At 37.9% G+C, this 19,240-nt stretch overlaps 1 protein-coding gene and 2 long non-coding RNA genes across 16 annotated transcripts in view; 1 reads left to right on the forward strand and 2 right to left on the reverse strand.

Moving 5' to 3' along the window:
• LOC133273098 (collagen alpha-1(XI) chain) overlaps positions 1-14,530 on the forward strand; it is a 472,710-nt gene extending 458,180 nt beyond the window's left edge. For all 12 annotated transcript variants that reach the window (XM_061461051.1, XM_061461060.1, XM_061461067.1 and 9 more), the window contains 10 exons: positions 5,264-5,317; positions 6,172-6,279; positions 6,830-6,883; positions 6,973-7,008; positions 7,112-7,165; positions 7,622-7,871; positions 10,088-10,200; positions 10,996-11,064; positions 11,681-11,914; positions 13,575-14,530. In XM_061461051.1, coding sequence (XP_061317035.1) covers positions 5,264-5,317; positions 6,172-6,279; positions 6,830-6,883; positions 6,973-7,008; positions 7,112-7,165; positions 7,622-7,871; positions 10,088-10,200; positions 10,996-11,064; positions 11,681-11,914; positions 13,575-13,721 — 1,119 coding nt within the window. In that variant the 3' untranslated portion in view covers positions 13,722-14,530. The remainder of the gene's footprint in view (positions 1-5,263; positions 5,318-6,171; positions 6,280-6,829; positions 6,884-6,972; positions 7,009-7,111; positions 7,166-7,621; positions 7,872-10,087; positions 10,201-10,995; positions 11,065-11,680; positions 11,915-13,574) is intronic.
• Positions 1-19,240, reverse strand: part of LOC133273253 (uncharacterized) — a 113,861-nt gene that overhangs the window by 40,449 nt on the left and 54,172 nt on the right. The gene's annotated exons all lie outside the window — the stretch shown is intronic.
• On the reverse strand, positions 2-6,951 carry LOC133273264 (uncharacterized). Of its 2 annotated transcripts, XR_009744713.1 has the most exons (3): positions 6,812-6,951; positions 5,235-5,497; positions 2-3,259 (listed from the first exon to the last, which is right to left on the reverse strand). It is a non-coding gene; the product is annotated as an uncharacterized LOC133273264 (long non-coding RNA). The 2 variants fall into 2 exon arrangements; XR_009744714.1 differs by lacking the exons at positions 2-3,259; positions 5,235-5,497 and adding an exon at positions 5,623-6,313 and having other exon boundaries at positions 6,812-6,948.

The following is a 19,240-nucleotide window of genomic DNA, read 5'->3' on the forward strand; positions in this document are numbered from 1 at the left end:
TATGCTTCCTTTCAGTGCCAAACCAGAAAAAGCACCATTTCATTAAAATATAGCATTTACAGAAAAATGAATGTACAAGTCTGTTCCTAGCACAAAGTCACTATTCTGTCCTGGTAAAATCTAATGCACAACTGCCTTTGAATTTTACTGCTCTACTTCAGTAGGCAGCTGTGCTGAATGATGTTGAGCCCATAAAAACTTCATAAGGCAGGGTAAAACCAGATTCTTGAAATCCCCTGAAGAGAATGAAAACTAAAATTAATGAAACTTACAATCGAAGAATCTACTTCTGTCCCCATGTCAGCAAAGCTTCATACTTTAAATCCTTGAGTTTCCTTAGCAGTTGCAAGTTTTGTACAGCCATTGATTTTAGGAACTGCTAGTTTAGGAAAATATTATTTATAGGGTAAAAGTTTGGATCATATCTATTCCTTAGAGAAGTAAAAATCAGGTCAGAATTAGGGCCAAAAAGGAACTTCTACCAATGAAGAAAACATGCTAGTTTTCTAAAAATGAACAGTAGCATCATTTCAGTTGTTCACTGCGGCAGTGCCAGGAACCAGTGTTTCAAAAGTGTCTGAATGAACCAAACTCCCAGTTTCTAGTGCATCTAAGGCATGCCGAAGTTCTGCTATGTCTTAATAAAAGCAAGGGAAGCTCATAGATGACATACTATCAAGTTATATCATTGCTTCTATTTACACTTGCTATTTTAGTGCATTTTCTTCTAACAAGCTGAAAACATGATACTGAGCACAAATTGCACAACACTGCTGTTCTGATTCAATATTATGTGCAGAAATTCAAATCTAAATTATATAAACTAGTGGAAAGATCGTACATCTGCTGCTTTCCAAATTCACTGAAACTGTCACAGTTGAGTGACACATTGGGAGTAAAAATCCTTGAAACAATATATAGACTGTTACAGTTTGATGGAAGAGTAACAAGTGTTACACCGTTAAGGCATTTAACAGTTTGCAAGCAGTGCAAACATATCACATACTAAGTAAAATGTACTCTGTTATTTTGGCCAGAATATACAATCAGATTACTTCAGGAGAATAGGGCAATAAAGAGCTAACCTCTACGTCACAAATTATGTGGCTTTTAAAGGGCAAGAGAAAGGCTTTGAGTAAGAAGTGTGAAGGGAATCCTCTGTTCCTTTTCCTATACAGACTCAGAGGATACAAATGATACAGGTCCTTAGGTAGCCTTAATATTGAAAGTTTTTGCGCTTAAGTTATAAAACTGAAGTCAAAATCTCTCCAAGAGCATTCCTGCCTCCCTGGTGAGAATTCAAGATCTGAACAGCAGCTATGCATTTTTCATATCAGAATTTTCCAGTAGATAAAAATGGAAGTGGAAAAAATGAGGAATTTAAACTGAGATGCTGTATAAATCAAGACTTTTACTCTAAATCAGTTGTTCACTTTCATGTGCATATGTGAAAATGAGCAATTGCCTTCTCTTTCATTGACAGAAACACTTGCACAGGTGAAAGCATTTGGGTAACCATTTGCATTTTCAAAACATGCAAGTTCATAACCTCTAAGTAGAGTTTCAGAACAAATAGTTTTATGCCCCACTCACTAGAAGGATTTTTCCCAATGGACTGTGATCTGGTGGATAGGGGTATCTATCAATCACTTCTATGTAAATAATTATAGATGATATGACAATGGCACCTACGTATAATTTCATTTTTCTCTGTCCATTAGAAAACAAAAATGAGGAAATAATGTACCAAGGAAACTTTACACTGTAGGTCTTTGTTGTCCTTCATTTTAACATTCTAATTTTTGTCTAGTCTCATGGTCAACATATTGCTTGTAAATCAGAAGTTGGGAACAGTGAATGAGAAGCTGCAAGGAAAAAGTATACTCCGGTGCTAAGCCTGTAATACAAATGCTTTTTTACAGAGAGTTTATGATGGGATCACCACCATAGTTTTTAAATGATGTGCCCAATAAAATGCGTGAGGGAGAAATCAGGGAACTAAAAACTGATCTCCTCTGTTACAATTCTGTGTTGACACCTAAAGCCAAAGAACAAATTACTCAGCACTAATAAGCATCCCTTTCCCACACATCAGTTACCAGAAGCCTCCTAATACATCATCAAAGAATCTCTTTTCCAACATTTGAGAGCTTAAATATTCAGTTCAAGTCTGAAGCTAAATGTATTAAGGAAGTGTATACTCCCAAATGCATAGGCTCAACAAGAGTGTCTTGTTAGCCCAGCAAGAACCTTTTTTTAGATGCATTGCTGCAACTTAAACTTTAGTTTGGATTTTAAGGAAATAGAGTTTATATGCAGAAGTTGCTGAGGTTAGGTCTCCCTCCTTCACGTTCCTCCCTCCACAGTAGATTGCTATAGGGAGAAGAATATGAAAGCAGATTTGCAGCAGAGCACAACACACTGCAGGTGAAAATATCTGATTCTGTATTCTAGAAGCTTAAAAATTCCACTTTTCATTCATGAATTATGTATTTGCCTAGGCTTTTGCACCTAATGATACCTGAAGTAGAGATGGAAATGGTATGCACTGAATAATATTTTGTACATGAACTGTTACAGCACTTTTGAATCTGTGCCTGGTTGAAAAGGTCACTTATTATTGCTATCCATATCATAACTTCTCAGGTGTCCACTGCCAGCAGGAGAGATCCACTGCTAGCAGCGATGAGATACTGACTGTGTCTAGTAGCTCTACACCTGATGGCAGAAGTGTTCAGTGTCCAGATGCATAGTCTCTGAGAAATGAATGCTTTTTCTGGGATTGCATGTGCACTGCATAGCCTGAATTTTTTCACCTCATTCAGTACAAATTACAGAAAACCAGCACTGCCATTCTTGTGAAGTTCAGAATATTTCTCAAATCCCTCAAAATTCTTCTAAAATGATAAGTAAGGATTAAAATAGTAAAAAAAAAAAAGGCAAGCCAAGGTGATTTTAACAAGCTTCATATAGAGACTTTTTCTGTGACATCTATCCGGATTTTTACAACTGATAAAGTAGTATCTTCAGTGGGTTGTTCTTATGACCCAGTAAAGCTACAAAAAAAAAAAAACAGTGGCAGGGAAAATAAGCTTGTGTCAAGTTATAAGAACAAGGTTATTCAGTGGTTTTTGCAAGGGAGGTGCAAAAAAAGACCTATCTGTGTGGATGTTTCTCCTTTGCAGTGGTTTCCCAGCTAGTAAGACTGCAGCAGAGTTTTCCAATAGATTCTATAAGCATCAGCTTACATTGGATCCACCTGAAAAAAAAAAGAGTGGTTTACTTTGTCCCCTCCCCACACCCATCTCAGAAACACGGAAGGGCTTGTTGTTCACAGCTCTGTCTTCTGTCCCAGCACATTTTTGTCTACAGAAATCTAGCTCTATGGAGCAATGGTGAGGGACAACTACAGATAAGACAGAGAATAAAAAGCATTAATTTCTTACTCTGTTTCATAAACTAACATATGCCTTTACTGTGCTATAGAAAGGATGGCTTGTAAATACGAATTAGAAATTGTAAGCTGCTCTTATGATGTGAACCATTTAAGTAAACTGATACCAGTGAAAAGGTTATCAGTTTAACACCTCTGTAAGGTAAGGTGGTGTAGTTTAAGCCCAGCTGGTAACTCAGAACCATGCAGCTGCTTGCTCTCTTCCCCTCTTTTCCCCACCCCCCCCCCCCTCCCACGCCCCCATCAGCCCACCTCACAAGCATGTCAAGGTCCCTCTGGATGGCATTCCTGCCCTCCGGTGTTATCAACCAAACCACACAGCTTGGTGTCATCGGCAAACTTGCTGAGGGCGCACTCAATCCCACTGTCCATGTCAGCGACAAAGATGCTAAACAAGACCAGTCCCAACACCAATCCCTGAGGGACACCACTCGTTACTGGTCTCCAGCTGGCCATTGAGCCATTGACCACAACTCTTTGCATGCGGCCATCCAGCCAGTTCTTTATCCACCGAGTGGTCCATCCATCAAATTGATGTCTCTCCAATTTAGAGACAAGGATGTCATGTGGGACAGTGTTGAACGCTTTGCAGAAGTCCAGGTAGATGACATCAACTGCTCTACCCCTGTCCATCAGTTCTGTAGCTCCATCATAGAAGGCCACCAAATTGGTCAGGCAGGATTTCCCCTTAGTGAAGCCATGCTGACTGTCACCATGCACCTTGTTTTTCATGTGCCTCAGAATACCTTCGAGGAGAATCTGCTCCAAGATTTTGCCAGGCACAGAGGTGAGACTGACTGGTCTGTAGTTCCCTGGGTCATCCATTTTCCCCTTCTTGAAAATGGGGGTTTTCCATTTCCCTTTTTCCAGTCATCAGGAACTTCACCTGACTGCCATGATTTCTCAATTATGATGGCCAGTGGCTTAGCAACTTCATTTGCCAGCTTCTTCAGGACCCGCAGATGGATTTCATCAGGTCCCGTGGACTTGTGTACGTTCAGGTTCTTAAGATGGTCTCGAACCTGATCCTCTCCTACAGTGGGCCCGAGGTCTTCATTATCACAGTCCCTGTGTCTGCCTTCCAGGACTTGGGTGGTGTGGTCAGCACCTTTATCCAGGGTAGCCAGTTTCCTGATAGCTTCTGGAGGGGGCCTACGTTGTCCCTAGTCTGTCTTTTATTTGCTATGTGCCTATAGAATCCCTTCCTGTTATCTTTAACATCCCTAGCCAAGTTTAATTCTAACTGGGCCTTAGCTTTCCTAACCTGGTGCCTAGCTTCCCAGACAACATCCCTGCATTCTTTGAAGGCCACCTGTCCTTGCTTCCACCTTTTATAAGCATTAAAACATTACAAGGTTACTGTCTACTATGATATGAAAGAAAGGGCTAAAATAAACAACTAAAATAAGGTACGGCAATTAAAATGGAAGTAACAATTGAAAGCATGTAATGTAACCACAGGCAAAATTAGGGTAATAAAAAAAGAGTATTTGAATTTTTTTAACGTCACTTGCTTCACTGGATGCTTTCAGTGCTCTGAGAATTCACTTGACCTTCTGCTTCATAGATTTCTAGTCATAAAACTCTATAGATTTCTAATTATAAAGCAACCTAAATGCTACAGCAGCATCATCACACTTTTAAATTCAGCTTTATCATGGGCCCTAAATTACATGCTATTAATCACAAACTTTAACCACTGAATGACTCTGTACTTTGACTTACACTGCCTTCAGTAGTATTTCAAGCAACCATGATCTGAGCAGTATGTTAAACTTACTTTAACATTGCTTCCCTTGATTTATTTAGGGTCCACCTGGCCTGCCTGGCTTGAAAGGAGATCCAGGTTCCAAAGGAGAGAAGGTATAATGGAGTCATTGTTTGTACATTTGTAATTTTTATCCAGTCTAAAAGCTTTATAAAATTAGCAGAAGAAACAGTAGAGGTTTTGTATCAGAAAGCAAGACAACTTACTGTGTCTACTCAGCTTCACATAGTCTTATAGTAATTGTGAAGTTTTAATCTACATCTGGTATCCTGGAGCTATATAGAAAGGAAAAGATTACTTCCTGTGTATCTATTGACCATGTGATTCTTCCTTGCAATAAAAATCCCAAAGACAGTGATGTAAGAGAGCTGTTCATTTGACAAAAACAAGTAAGTAGCAATAAAAAGTACTTGAGATTTTTATTTTAAAACAATAAAATCTAAATATTTAACAGCTATAATACCTTCTTTTGAAATAATGAGTTGAGACAGCCAGGATAGCACAGTTTGTTGATTGCTTGTATATCAGAAAAAAACTGCATAGAGAAAAGGATATCAGTATCTTCTGAATTTCAGGTTTTGTTCATGTGCTTGCAGCAGCTGCTTATACAGCCGTATTGCATGTGGAAATGACTGTGCAACTCTATAATATGCTTATAGCATCTAAATGTAACATTTATGAAATTTGTACCCACAGGTATTGTTATTTCTCTATTGGTTTCAGTAAGGAGTATGTTGCACCTCTTTCACTGAATAAGCAGTCGCAGCTTGCAAATTAAGTCTAAAAGGCCAACTAAAACCAACTAATATGCTTTCAGAATAACTTTTTTCCAGGTTAATCGTTGACTAGCAACAGTGATGACATTTGAAATTTCTAATTCATGTGTTTGAAAAGCACATTTACTTTATACATATTGTGTGTTAACTATATTTTCTTCTATCTTGTTTAGGGACATCCTGGTTTGATAGGCCTGATTGGACCTCCAGGAGAACAGGGTGAAAAGGGTGATAGGGGTCTTCCTGGCCCACAGGGATCTCCTGGAGCCAAGGGTGATGCAGTGAGTAAAACATATTTGTGCTTTCATTCAAGTTCTGTGCAAGCAAAAAGCACATATTCAGCTATTTCTTTTGAGAGACATAAAGTTACTATAAACGTGTAACACCAGAGCCTCCTGCTAGAAGCTAAAACTTTCCTACAGACACTGTGAAGTTAGCTTAAAACAAGATCATACTTCAAAAGATTCAGAAGTAATCACATACACCTAAGGGATAAGATAAAACTAGCAACACCAATCTCATCATGTTTATTAACTGCACTACCCGAAGTAGCTTCCTTTCTCCTAGTTATCCATGTTTCCAGGCACTATGTAAAAAGTGAGGTTTCAAAGTCAGTCTAAAGGGGAACATGGTTGTGACTGTAAGTACTGCAGTGTAAGAGCACCTGCAGGCAACTCAAACTGTCAGGTAATATTTTAAACTTACAAGCTATTTGGACTCTAGCAAATGGCCTAAATCAAAACTCATCAGGGTTGGATGCTTTCATAAATATGCATTTTTAAATCCAGTCCAGTACTTCAGTTCTGTACTTACTCTCTTACTCTGTCTTAGGGAATTTCCGGCCCTGCAGGTCCACTTGGACCCCCTGGTCCTCCTGGTTTACCTGTAAGTAATTTCATCCACTCCTCCTGTTCTAAACACTCCCCGATTGTGTGACATACACTCCAACTATAGCTCTATGTTCTTGCCCATAGGGTCCCCAAGGTCCAAAAGGTTCCAAAGGATCCAGTGTAAGTAGTTTGCATCCATATTTTTTGTTCTTTAACTTCTGTGTGTGTTACTTTTAACATTGTGTAGTATGGTCAGCACTTCATTTCTTTCATTGTCTTATAGGGTCCTGCTGGTCAAAAAGGTGACAGTGGGTTACCTGGTCCGCCTGGTCCCCCAGTAAGTAAGAACTCAGTTATCTGACATGCAGAAGGGTAGAAGCCAGCATTTTTGAACTTGCAGATAAGGAATATATTAATGTTTGGGATTAATGAAAAATGTTTTTTTTTCCAAATCCGGATGAAATGTTTTAATCACTTGAAGTATTGCTTTATAGACCCCAAGTGGAGTTTTAAAATTTTATCAAAGAAAACATCCTCAGTTTTCATTTGTCATAGGCTATGCCTGTGCTTGAGGGAATTGCCAGGGATAAATAGGCAAGTACAAGTCAGTTCTGCACACTTATGTGAGGGCACCACGCTCTTCCCCAAAATATCAAGGAAATAAGTGAAACAAAGAATTTGAAGAAAGCCTGTTCAAAGCTTCTGCAAGCCACATCCTGTGGTCTTTGTCTGCCTATTTATGCAGCTGAAAAACAGACAGAAAAGGTAACCAGATACATTGTTCTCCACTCAGGGTCCTCCAGGTGAGGTAATCCAGCCACTGCCAATCCAGTCACCCAAAAAGACAAGAAGATCTCCTGATTACATGTTATCTGATGCTGGTGATAATATTCTGGATTATTCTGATGGCATGGAAGAGATCTTTGGTTCATTGAATTCACTGAAGCAAGACATTGAGCATATGAAGTATCCAATGGGCACACAGAATAACCCAGCCCGAACTTGCAAAGACTTGCAACTCTGCCACCCAGACTTCCCAGATGGTATGTTAATATTGCATGACAAAGGCAAACAAGGCTGAAGTTATAATCTGCTAGGATACTTTAGAGAATAATTCATTATTGGTAGGTGGTTAATATAGTTGATCAATGAACAGAGTCTCATTAAATCAATTTTTCATGTATAAAAATGCATAAAATGTAAGTAAGAGCCGTTCTCTTGGTAAAATCCTAAATGCTTTAAATATGTAACCTGATCTGGGTTTAGATTTAAAACTTTGTGGAGTGCCAAATAAAAAGCATAAATTTTGGAAGTGTGGGCCTTGCATTTCCAGAACTATCCAAACAGGAGAGGAATTAAAGATTGATGCTAATTAGATCGGTGGAAAGGAAAATCACAAACGTCAGCCTGCTGGGATAGCTAATAGCTTGTATTAAAAGAAATGAAAACTATTCTAGCTGTATACTTTAGCTGAGCAAAAGAATATAGCACTGGTATTATATGAGATTTATTATTGACTGTGACTCTCAAAAAATTTACTCTTCTTTTACCCTTAGAAACAATCATTTGTTTCACTGCATGACTACTGTTTGTTCTATATAATTCAGTGAATAGACATTCAAGTTTCTCTCATACTGTTTAGTGCATCTAAGAACTAGCTTAATAAAATGCAGAGTAGTATGAACAAGACCCTGTGTTCTCAAGAACTATCTTGATTCAATTATTCTTTGTTGTTTTCTGAGTTTACCCTCTGGAAAGGTTTAAATGAAAGTTAGCCTTCACAGAGCTTTCATGCTTTCGTAGTTTTTTCAATTGCAATGGATAATTTTCCAAGTTCAAATCAGTATTTTGTTGTGCTTTTAAATGGGAGGGAAAATGGATTTCAACAGTTTAATGCTATTTTATTGTTTTCATTCTAGATAGATAAAAACAGACGGTTGCCTTGAGGCGTAGTTAAGCAATGTATATGCTATATGAAAAATATATATTTTACAATTCAGTGGCGTTAATGGATGGTTTTTATAAACCAGATTCACTTTCTTCATTTACCAGTATTTGCTTAGTATCTGGAGCTTTCTTCATATAAAAGTAATATTTTGTTTAAAATAGAAGTAAATGCATTCATTAAAACACAAGATTCTCCAGGGGCAAGCACTTGTTTTCAGTAAATACAGCCTGAATCAATAGAATTTTGAAATACCATAAATGCTTTGTCTATGTCCTGTAATTAGAAGACAGAACTGATGAAGGGATTTGTCATTCTTCTTTGAAACCTTCAGTATTAGCTTGAAATTGGATTAGAACATTAGTGTCAGAAAATCATCTGCTGTCTTACCGAGAAACTAGCTGAAGGACCCACACCACAGAAATCACCATTATAATTAGTATGGTGTTAAAAAGTGTTGATTTTTAATGGACCTTGGATTGACTGTGGCTCTCTTTCATGCTCAGCCTTCACTCACCCTAGCATTGTAGAGCCTGAATTCTCAGACATGCCAGTCTGGCAGGATTCTTGAAACTATATAGGGGAAGTTTTAACTGTCTTTCCTACTGTGTCACCTAACCAAGGATTAGTTAAGGTGCTTTTATCAACTGAAGCAGCCTGGAGCTTCACTAGTCTAGTCTTGCAGCTTCCTAACCCAGTAGCAAAAACGTATTTGCTTAAAATATGTCTCTTTCAATAAAAGCTTTAAGTAGTTGTGCCAGCTACAACCTGACCAAGCCCTGTGTGGCCATGTTTTTATGTAGATAGGTGTGCAAATAACTACAGATTTTTCTCTCTGACCTAAGCCGTATCTTTTTTATGCCTGAAGATGCCTGTGCTCTGTTTTTGAAAGTGCTGTTACCACAGGTACAAATTATCCTTCTATCTTAAATATTGAAATGGCCAAATTGTTGAGACTTGCAATGTATTTTCCACGCATAATGTCCTTCCTCCACTAGACCAAGTTCTTTTGTAACCTCAAGCAGTATCCTGCAACAGAATCATGGTTTGAAGTAAAATTAGAGAAAAAGAAAAGGAAAAAATTAGGCAAAAGAAAAGATAAAAATAGACTTGATAAGTCTATTAAGTCTTGATAATAGCAGAAACAAATCACAGGGCAGAAAAGTGTTGCTTTCTCATCATTCAGATAAAACAACTTTGCTAAAAACTTTGGAGGACCAAAGTAGAGGAAAAGGTACTGGGGTAGCAGTAAAACCTGGCTCTTACAAATACTGATTCCACTACATAAGCCAAATAATTTCTCATTTGTTTTAGGGGAGTATTGGATTGATCCTAACCAGGGATGTTCTGGAGATTCCTTCAAAGTGTACTGCAATTTCACAGCAGGCGGAGAAACTTGCATCTACCCAGATAAAAAATCTGAAGGAGTAAGTGCCAATCTGTGTTTTCAGCTGGCTGCTGATAGATCCTACTACGCTGTTGCAATGTTGAACTAAAGAAGATAATTACATTGTCACATTTTCATATATCTATCTCTCTGGTTACACTAAAATGTGCACAAATCTGAATGAAGTGGTAAAATGGTACATAGATGTAACAAACAGTATTTTCACTGTTTTGCTTAGATAGGGAATCTCTGCATCTGCTTGCTGGCATTTCACTGCATTTCAGGGTGCAACATAGCTGCGCAGCCAGTTAAAGTGCATAATCTAGCATTTGACCTAAAACCTAGACTCTTACTGCATTTCTCTTGTGGTTTCATTTGTGTCTATTCCTTTTATACCTGTGCAAAGTAGATATAAAACACTATATATTAACAGTGTCCTCACTTGTTATAAATGACCTCTGATGGGGCAGATGGTGTAGAGGTGGCTTTCTAAAAGCTTGCCTAAATGAGAGAGATCTATCAGCATTAACAACAGTGAAAACTCTAATTTATACACTCTTCACAGGGAAAATTTAAACCAGCAGTTTACCTGAAACTTAACAAATGAAAACAGTCTCCCTTAAATAGAAATAGCTCTCTTTATAAGCTGTCACTTTGCATTCTGTTTAAAGTTACTAATTTGAAGGCATTCTGTACAAGAAAACCGTCCTATTTTAGACCTTTAAAGGGGCTGAGATCTACTATCTGATGTGAAATTTGTCCCGGGTAATGTAAAACCTTCCTATCTGATAACATATGTTTTAAATACTTCTATCTCTGCTGTTTTACCTCACAGGTTAGGATTTCATCATGGCCAAAGGAGAATCCAGGATCTTGGTTTAGTGAATTTAAGCGAGGCAAACTTGTAAGTTATCACTGCAACATAACAGTTACTCACAAATCAAGTACACATTATCAGTGATCAACAGATCCCAAATAATTTTACAAATACATAGATAATAAAAAGTCTCTTCAGCCCCAGGCCTTTTCCCCTAAATATTAGCACAGGTATGCAACCTCTTGCCACTGGACAGCAGCCTGCTCTGTATTGTGCCACAATGATCCCAGTGCTCACATCACCACTGACCCTTAGTGAAGCAGCTGGAGCGCAGATCCCCTGCCCACTTCTAGGTAGCTGGAAATATACTGAGTATGCAAAGATGAGACTGCAGGATGACATCACTTTATAATTAACTGAATGCAGATTCCCAAAGAGATTCTGCTGTCTTTCACTATGTAATTCTGTCCTGAGTTCTGAACTATAGTTCTTCATCCTAAATCTATTGCTACAAGATGAAAACCTATTTACTGAGCTGTAGCTTTATTGAACTTTAACACTCCATAAAATGTTATTATTTTGGCTGATTTTTTTTTTTTTTATTTTTTTAAGGACAGTTTTGTGGTTCTTTTGTCAACAATAATTTTGGTTTGCGTTTTAACAAAGAAAATGGAAAAATATTGATGTAACTTGTATTTTCCAGCTTTCCTATTTGGATGTTGAAGGCAATTCCATTAATATGGTCCAAATGACATTCCTTAGACTACTGAGTGCCTCTGCCAGACAGAATTTCACTTACAACTGTCATCAGTCTGTAGCTTGGTATGATGCATCATCTGACAGCTATGACAAAGCACTAAGGTTCTTAGGATCAAATGATGAAGAAATGTCTTATGACAACAGTCCTCACATCAAAGCCCTTCACGACGGCTGTGCGGTAAGTGGAGGCTCAGAAGAGTCTTTACAAAACCAACCTATCAATTAATGTAGAAATCAAACAAGCACATTTTTTTCACAGTTTTCTTCTGGAAAAAAAAAACCCCTCTGAACTATTCTGTTTTTAATAGAATGCCTTTTAGTAGATTATTGACTACAGTACATAATTCCGTTATTTAATTTTCATATAGGTACCAAGAAAAAAAAACCCTAAGCAAACATAAGCCAAGCAACAGAAATGGAATAAACCTGGCATGCATGCAGGCTGTCAGCCCCATTGCGCTGAAACTAGACTATTTGCTAATATGAGCACAATGTAAGAGAAGAGCAGAAGCAGAAAAAGCATAATCAGGGGAGGCAGCCCCTTGGGAGAGTATGCTTATACTCAAAATCAAGCCATATAAAGGCAGAATATTTAGTGAATACAGTAAAAACGTGTATGAACTAAGCCATATATGTGTACACAAACAGTGAATTAATTGTATTGATATGTTTCTTTGTATTTCCTTTTCTCAATTTTGGTAGTCAAAGCCAGGTGAAGTTTGTGGATTGTATCTTTCAGAATCTTTTCTTAGCTCAGCTAAAATCCCAAACACCTATCAGCTCCCTGGCTACCTCTCCAGCAGGGTCTTGTAGGCATAGCAACTGTTACCTCTTCTCAGGAACAGAATGGCTTGTACTGAACACTTTTAAACAAAGACATCAAAGGAGCAAGTGACAGTTAAAGCTTCATTAATTATTTTGGGGTTTGATATGGGAGCCTTTTGAAGGCAGCTCCTGAGAAATCAATGATAGAAATCAGAGACCTGAAAGTGCCGGGATACACACCTGGCTCTGAGACAGAGATTCAGCTCAGGTAGCTGCAGTCTCTTCCCCTCAGTAATGACATCTGAATGCATACTGCTTTGGGACAGCCTTTCTGTAGGTTCTGTATTTTGCTTTTGTTATCCACAGTGGGTGAATGTAGAGCTTCAGAGGCTTTAAGTCTGTCACTAAACTGGGAACGCTCAGGTCTACATAATTTTGATGCTCATCTAAATTCTGAGACCCTGGCATAGGTGAAAGGGTTCTCAGCAAGATACAAGAGACAATCTGAACAAAGTGCAGTCCTGATAACTCACATGATGACTTGGTTGGGTGATATTTAGAGGATCTAGAGAGCCTTTGTTAGGAAGTGTGCCTTCAAACCTGGTTCTAAAGGCATCAGTTGGCAGTCCTGTCAGACTACTGCTTTCTTTCATGTCCAAACAGCTGCTGTAATACTTTGTGAGATGGTCACAGTCTTTCTTCTTAGAAGTGGATCTTCTGCCTTTCAGAACTAATTTTTTCACAAGGAAGACATGTACACTGCTAGGAGAATATTGTTGTAAGTTATTTAATAGTACAGATAGCATATATATTCTCTAAGAAACATTAAATGTCTTGGGTAACTTCATTTGTAGGCCTGTTGTAGTAAGTCAAAAAGCTATGGGCTGATCACTTTCTAAAATCAAAACCATTCCCTTTAATTTTTAAAATAAAATCCTAAAAACTTGCCCATGAGGGGGGCAATAATTTATAAATTCTACACTCAGAGATAGCCTATGAAGATCTACAGCACATGCTTACTGCTCTGATATATAACCATGTTTGGGTTTGTTTCTTTCCTTCTTTTTTAACAGTCAAGAAAAGGCTATGCAAAGACGGTGATTGAAATCAACACACCCAAAATAGATCAAGTGCCTATAGTTGATGTGATGATCAATGACTTTGGTGATCAGAATCAGAAGTTTGGATTTGAGGTCGGTCCAGTCTGCTTCCTTGGTTAAGCTTAAGACAAAAATCAGATCCACAAAAATGTTGCACTTTGGTGCTACCAACCCACTTTATGCCACATGCAAGTTTTGAGTGAGGATGGCGTAGAAAATATGTCTTTATTGTGTATGTCTTACCTAGAAAGTAATTGTTGCCCTTGTAGGGCCAGAATCACATGACTTAAACTTTTTTTACAAAGATGCTGTGGCACAGACAAAATAGGGCTCACTGTAGGAACAACCCCTTTGGAGTCCTTCGGTGCTGTAAAAAAAATGAACAACATGGTGCTCCTTCCGTTACAGCAAAGCGGTGTTAAGAAAGTGTTGAATAAATTGTAATTATTCTGTGTACAGTACTATACTGTTATTTCTCTGTCCATTTCCAAAACTTGCATGTGTCTTTGAATTGCATCTGGCTCTTATTTTATAACTACAAAACTCCATTGTCAGAACTGTGTATGTATTTGAAAAAATAAAGCTGTACTTGCAAGTGAAGCCAGTTCCATTTCTGATTAATAATAATTGTATATATTGCTGTTGAAGAGCTTGTTATTTGAAGTCACCAACAAAATGTAAGGTGGCAAAACTGGAAGATCTTGATCAGCACACTGAAACTCTCTTCTGCTGGTATCACTCTGTGGTGACGAATTTCAGTGAAAGCACCTCAAAGGTGCTGTGTTCCATGGTGCTATACCTCAGACTTCTTATGTTCTTTTCTCATTCCACCATTTCCTAAGATACCTGTATATACATAAAATAAACAAATTTCTATTTTTGGGTGGGGAAAATCTGTAAGAAAAATGAGAAAAAAAAAACCAACCAACTTTTCTGTAAAAGATCTGTTAAAAATCTGTGTGAAAGAAATCAGTCTCTTTACTCTCATCTGAATTTGTTTCCATTGTGCTTATTTACATCAATATTGAAACTGCATTCTAAGAATTATTTATGGATTCTTGCAGTGTTTACTTAGATTTTTATGTAAGCAGTGATGGATGTTTGCTTCCTGAACTGGATACAGAAAGTTCCAAAGAATGGTCCTATACAATATTTGCCTGTCCCATTAATATGAAGTATTTTTTCCTTGTTATTTCACCTAAAGGCCAGGGATGCAATATGTCTAGGTCATGTGATTCTACACAGTTGCTAAGCAACATACAAGGGTACTGCTTCCTACAGAGCTGACTTTGACCAAACCTGATACAATGTGCTAGTCAAATGTCACCAAACAAATGTTGGTTTGGCCTTCCCTCTGAACATTTTATTCAGGTAGTTGGAAGTAGAAATTACATTTTAGCTTTACAACACAAATCCTTTTGTAATTATTTTTCATAATATATGTAAGACTTGAAAAGAAATGTTTGTTTCTATTTCTTCAAAAATTGTTAAATTAAATAGTACTAGTTCCTGCTGGCTCGTTTCCAACTGGTCTTTTCTTATGCACGTTTATACATGTAAAAGTGGGATTTCAAAAGTCAACTTCTTGCTGGTCATATTTTCTTTATTTTTGAACCAAAGTTTGTAACTCTCACCTCAAAGAGGAAATACAAATTTTATTAATAAAATCAAGTCTTGTCTACCTGGATTGGTCATTATCTTTTTTCAGCGTCCAGAGTTCATCCACTGTCATTACTGTCACTTCACTCTGCTTCCAGACCATCCAGACTAAAAGTACTCTTACTACATGTCCTGGCAAGCACTGAGCAACAGTACTGAGAAGAGAAATGTTAATAGAAAAGACACTGATCTGGCCATTGGCAGTATGCAGCAAGGCTGACAGGTTCTCATTTAGTTCGTATGGATTTGTAGCTGCAGCAGTACACACAATATTATCAAACACAAGATGGGAACCCAGTAGTCTTTCCAAAGCCACTCTTTTACAACCTGGAATGACCAACTGCTTCACAATCTCATGTTTATCCTTCTAGGATCCCATAAGGTAAGTAAACCATTTATTGACAAGAGCTAGGTCAAGACCTAGAAAATACTGAAACACAACATTTCCAGTGTTTTAGGTAGTGGAACCAGAAACAGCAATGGGTCCAAGCTAGAGACATGACCTGTGTCACCTGAGTCCTCTTCCAAAATAATTTATGTGATTTTTTTAATCTGCTAACTGATTTGGCAAGTCAGGATTAGGCTGCAGCAGATTGGTGCAGCAATAGAGTGTAACGATGTATGCAAGGAGACAAACGAACCCAGATTTTTTTCCAGTATTAGTTAACATATCTTGCTAATGTTCATGTTGACAATGTTTCAAAGGAGGAAATGAACTTGAGTCTTTCTACATCTCTCAGGCAAGGCCTTAGCCAGGTAACTTACTGTTTACCCTTGCCATGAACACATCTCTCCACCTCTTGATTCTAATGCCTCTTTGTCCATTCTCTGTTTCAATACACTCTTGTTCTCTCGAAGTTTCTGATTAAAGGAGGAAAATTGCCATTATGTGTTCTTGTCTTCAAGCAAAAAGTACATATTTATTTTTCTCCCAACAGAAGTCTCATCAGTGCTCTAAAAACCCAACAAAGAGCTCTTCAGAACAGAAAATGTCACATAAAAACTCACACATTTAGTCTTTCTGTGACATTCGGTATTCCAGTCCTATGAGCCATAAAAACGTAAAGCTTCAGATTCATCAGTGTTGTTACTAAAAACTATGTAAGCTAAAATGCCTTACTCAACCAAGTCCGTAAGAAAACAAGGCTCAACATTTTTTACACCAGAAATCAAAACCCTGTGTAATCACAAACAGATTAAAACTGTCAGATGACAATTCTGTTGCTATATGACAGCTGGATTTTACCTCTAGCAGCTGACAGACTTTTGAGAACATGGATTTTCTGTGATGGTGCAATATCACCCTCCCTCAGAGCAAATTGGACAGTTTTTCTTCTCTGTTCTCTCTCCGAGCAGCGAAGAGCCACACTGGAGGTGGTGTAATGAAGATGGGTTCTTCACTGCAAATGCAGGTGTTGCTGTCATGTTGCATGGAGATTGAGTGAGTGGGCACACAGGAAACACAACAAATATTACAGATAGAGGCAGTGTTCTGTTCAGAATAATGCAGACATATCTGAAGATTTAAATGACAAGCTACAACTAAGGAGGTATAAACTGTCCTGTGTATACGTGTAGTTTCTCCTTTTTCTCCCCGCTTTCCTCTTTTTTAACCCAGGACAGGGCAATATCAATTAACCACGACTGGCACATCTCTTGGAAAACTGCATGTAATGTAAGGAAGGTATTTTTTTCAGTCTAAGTGGGCAGTCATTATAGCTAGAAGACATCAGCAGTCACCCTGTGACACAGAAAGCTACCAGCTGTTCAAAAAACAGGCATAGTTCTTTGCTTAAGATTCCTCCCCTTAGGAACAGCATTGTTAATTTAAAATGAAGCTTCACATGCTAATGATTGGTAGGAGATGCCTTAATAGCCATTGATTTCCTATTACAAACACATTCCGTCTTCTGTGAATGAACATCTTTTATTGTACATGCACCAAGAATAACTTGAAAATGACAAGGGCAGGATATTACATGTCATGTCTATCGTATTTACTTGGAAAGGTATCTTATTTGTGATCCTTTTCTAGGCACATGAATGATCAAAGAGGCTTATTGCTAATTTGATAAAAAGCAATGCCTGGGATTGCCCCGACCCAGGTGCAGGACCTTGCACTTGGCTTGGTTGAACTTCATGAACATATTTCTCCACTGCTTTCTTACTTCCTTTTTCGCCCTATATTTTTCTCCTTTCTGTTGTACACTGAGAACCATTTTGCCTTGGTTTTATTGCGCCTTTCTTTTCTACTCAACTGTCAGTACTGTCCTCAGCTCCCGTCCTCTAGTACATGGGTAAAGAATCTCAGTGTGGAGACCACTGGACTTTCTCCTACCAGTCAAATATTTTTCAGTTAGTTTGAAGAAAAATACCTCATCATTTCCAATGGAAACATCACAGTTAAAAAAAGGGGAAAAGTGGTCAGGTGAAACACACTTGGCTCTGTTCAGAAATGGGCTCTGTTCTGGTTCTGACAGTAAACAGCTCTGATCTTTATATCTGTGTATTGAGCAAGTCTGCAGTCCTAGATCGAAGTGGCTATTTCTAAAATCTTTCTGAGGAATAATAAAGGACTAAGTGACCAAATCAGAAAGTGACTGCGAATGTTATGAAGATTATATATTTATGCATTCTCCTGAGCCTTCACATCGTGCTGTGTTATCTTGTGAGCCAATTTGGACCATGGGACCACAAAGCAGAGCTACTTTCTCACCTCAGCTGTCATTGAGATGATATTCTAATACAAAAAGACATAGGCTCAAGAGACTGCCTGAAAAGAATATAAAACCTTTTATTTTTGTTAATATTTGACAGATTTTATGTCAGTAAAAATAACTTCATTCTAAATCTCTCCACTTCTCATTCACTTAACATACTTTATGTGTTGTAAAGAGCAGTGCCTGCTCTAAAAGTCATTCAAGTCAGGGATTATACCCTAGCTGACTTCACTGGGCTTTCTTTGTAAGATTCTGAGTAAACTAACAAGTAACAAACTAGTATCTGTGTCTGAAACACTACTTGTATTGGAACACTGTTATTGTTATTTGTTAGTCCTATCCACAGTTTCAACATTTAGTTAATATTTTCCATTAAAAAACTCAGGCTTATTGCTCTGCTCTATGTTTACTTTTAACTTGTGCATCAGAGAGCATGAGCAGGCTCAGAAATCAATATACAGTCACAATAACATGCTTCCAGACTCACTAAACATAAAATCTATCCAGGCCATACGGACATCCAGATTAGGAGTAAGCAATGACCAGGGCTGCTCAAGTTCTGTGTCTTTTACCCGACCATAGACAAGCATATGGGTCAGGGAGCACTACAGTCCTCCCAACGACTGTCTTTGCAACAAAAGTCAGATGAAAACAACAGGAAGATCAGCTCATGTTGATGACCATGTGAAACCTCCCTCTGCACATTAGTGTTAGTCCATTTCATTTTCTAAACCCATTAACTTCAAAACAAAGCCGTAATATCTTGAGGACCCACATTTGAACTGGTGCCACATTTTTCCATGACTATTTTCCTGGAGAAACCAATAAAAATCCTAAAAAGAAAAGGACAGTAAACATTAACTGATGATACCTGAAAAATGTCCTGATTAAATGATTCTTGACTATTTCAAGCCATTATGCGGTTTTGCATATGTGCATTCATTTCTTCTGTTTTGTATAATCTTCCTGATGACTGTGTGCACAAATGTTCCATGTAGAAACAGCAGCTAGCCAGTGTGATTACTCGTTAAATTTAATGAGTAGGTTGGAATTATCTAGTATAAAACTAAGATGAAAGTGAAATCACAAATTTGAAAGCATCTAAGGGCTGAAACATATGCAAGCAAATTTAGTTGATACCATCTTAATATGCACACTGATAAATACTTCATATAGATAGACAGCAAATTTGGATGCACATTACCCAAGTGGAACTCAGCTGTGACGGTGTATGAAATCATACATTTAACTCTAATGGGA

Source organism: Pezoporus flaviventris, unplaced genomic scaffold (assembly GCF_033815535.1).
Source record: "Pezoporus flaviventris isolate CSIRO_AGI_PZ_B2104156 unplaced genomic scaffold, CSIRO_AGI_Pfla_v1 ptg000001l, whole genome shotgun sequence".
Taxonomy (NCBI): Eukaryota; Metazoa; Chordata; class Aves; order Psittaciformes; family Psittacidae; genus Pezoporus; species Pezoporus flaviventris.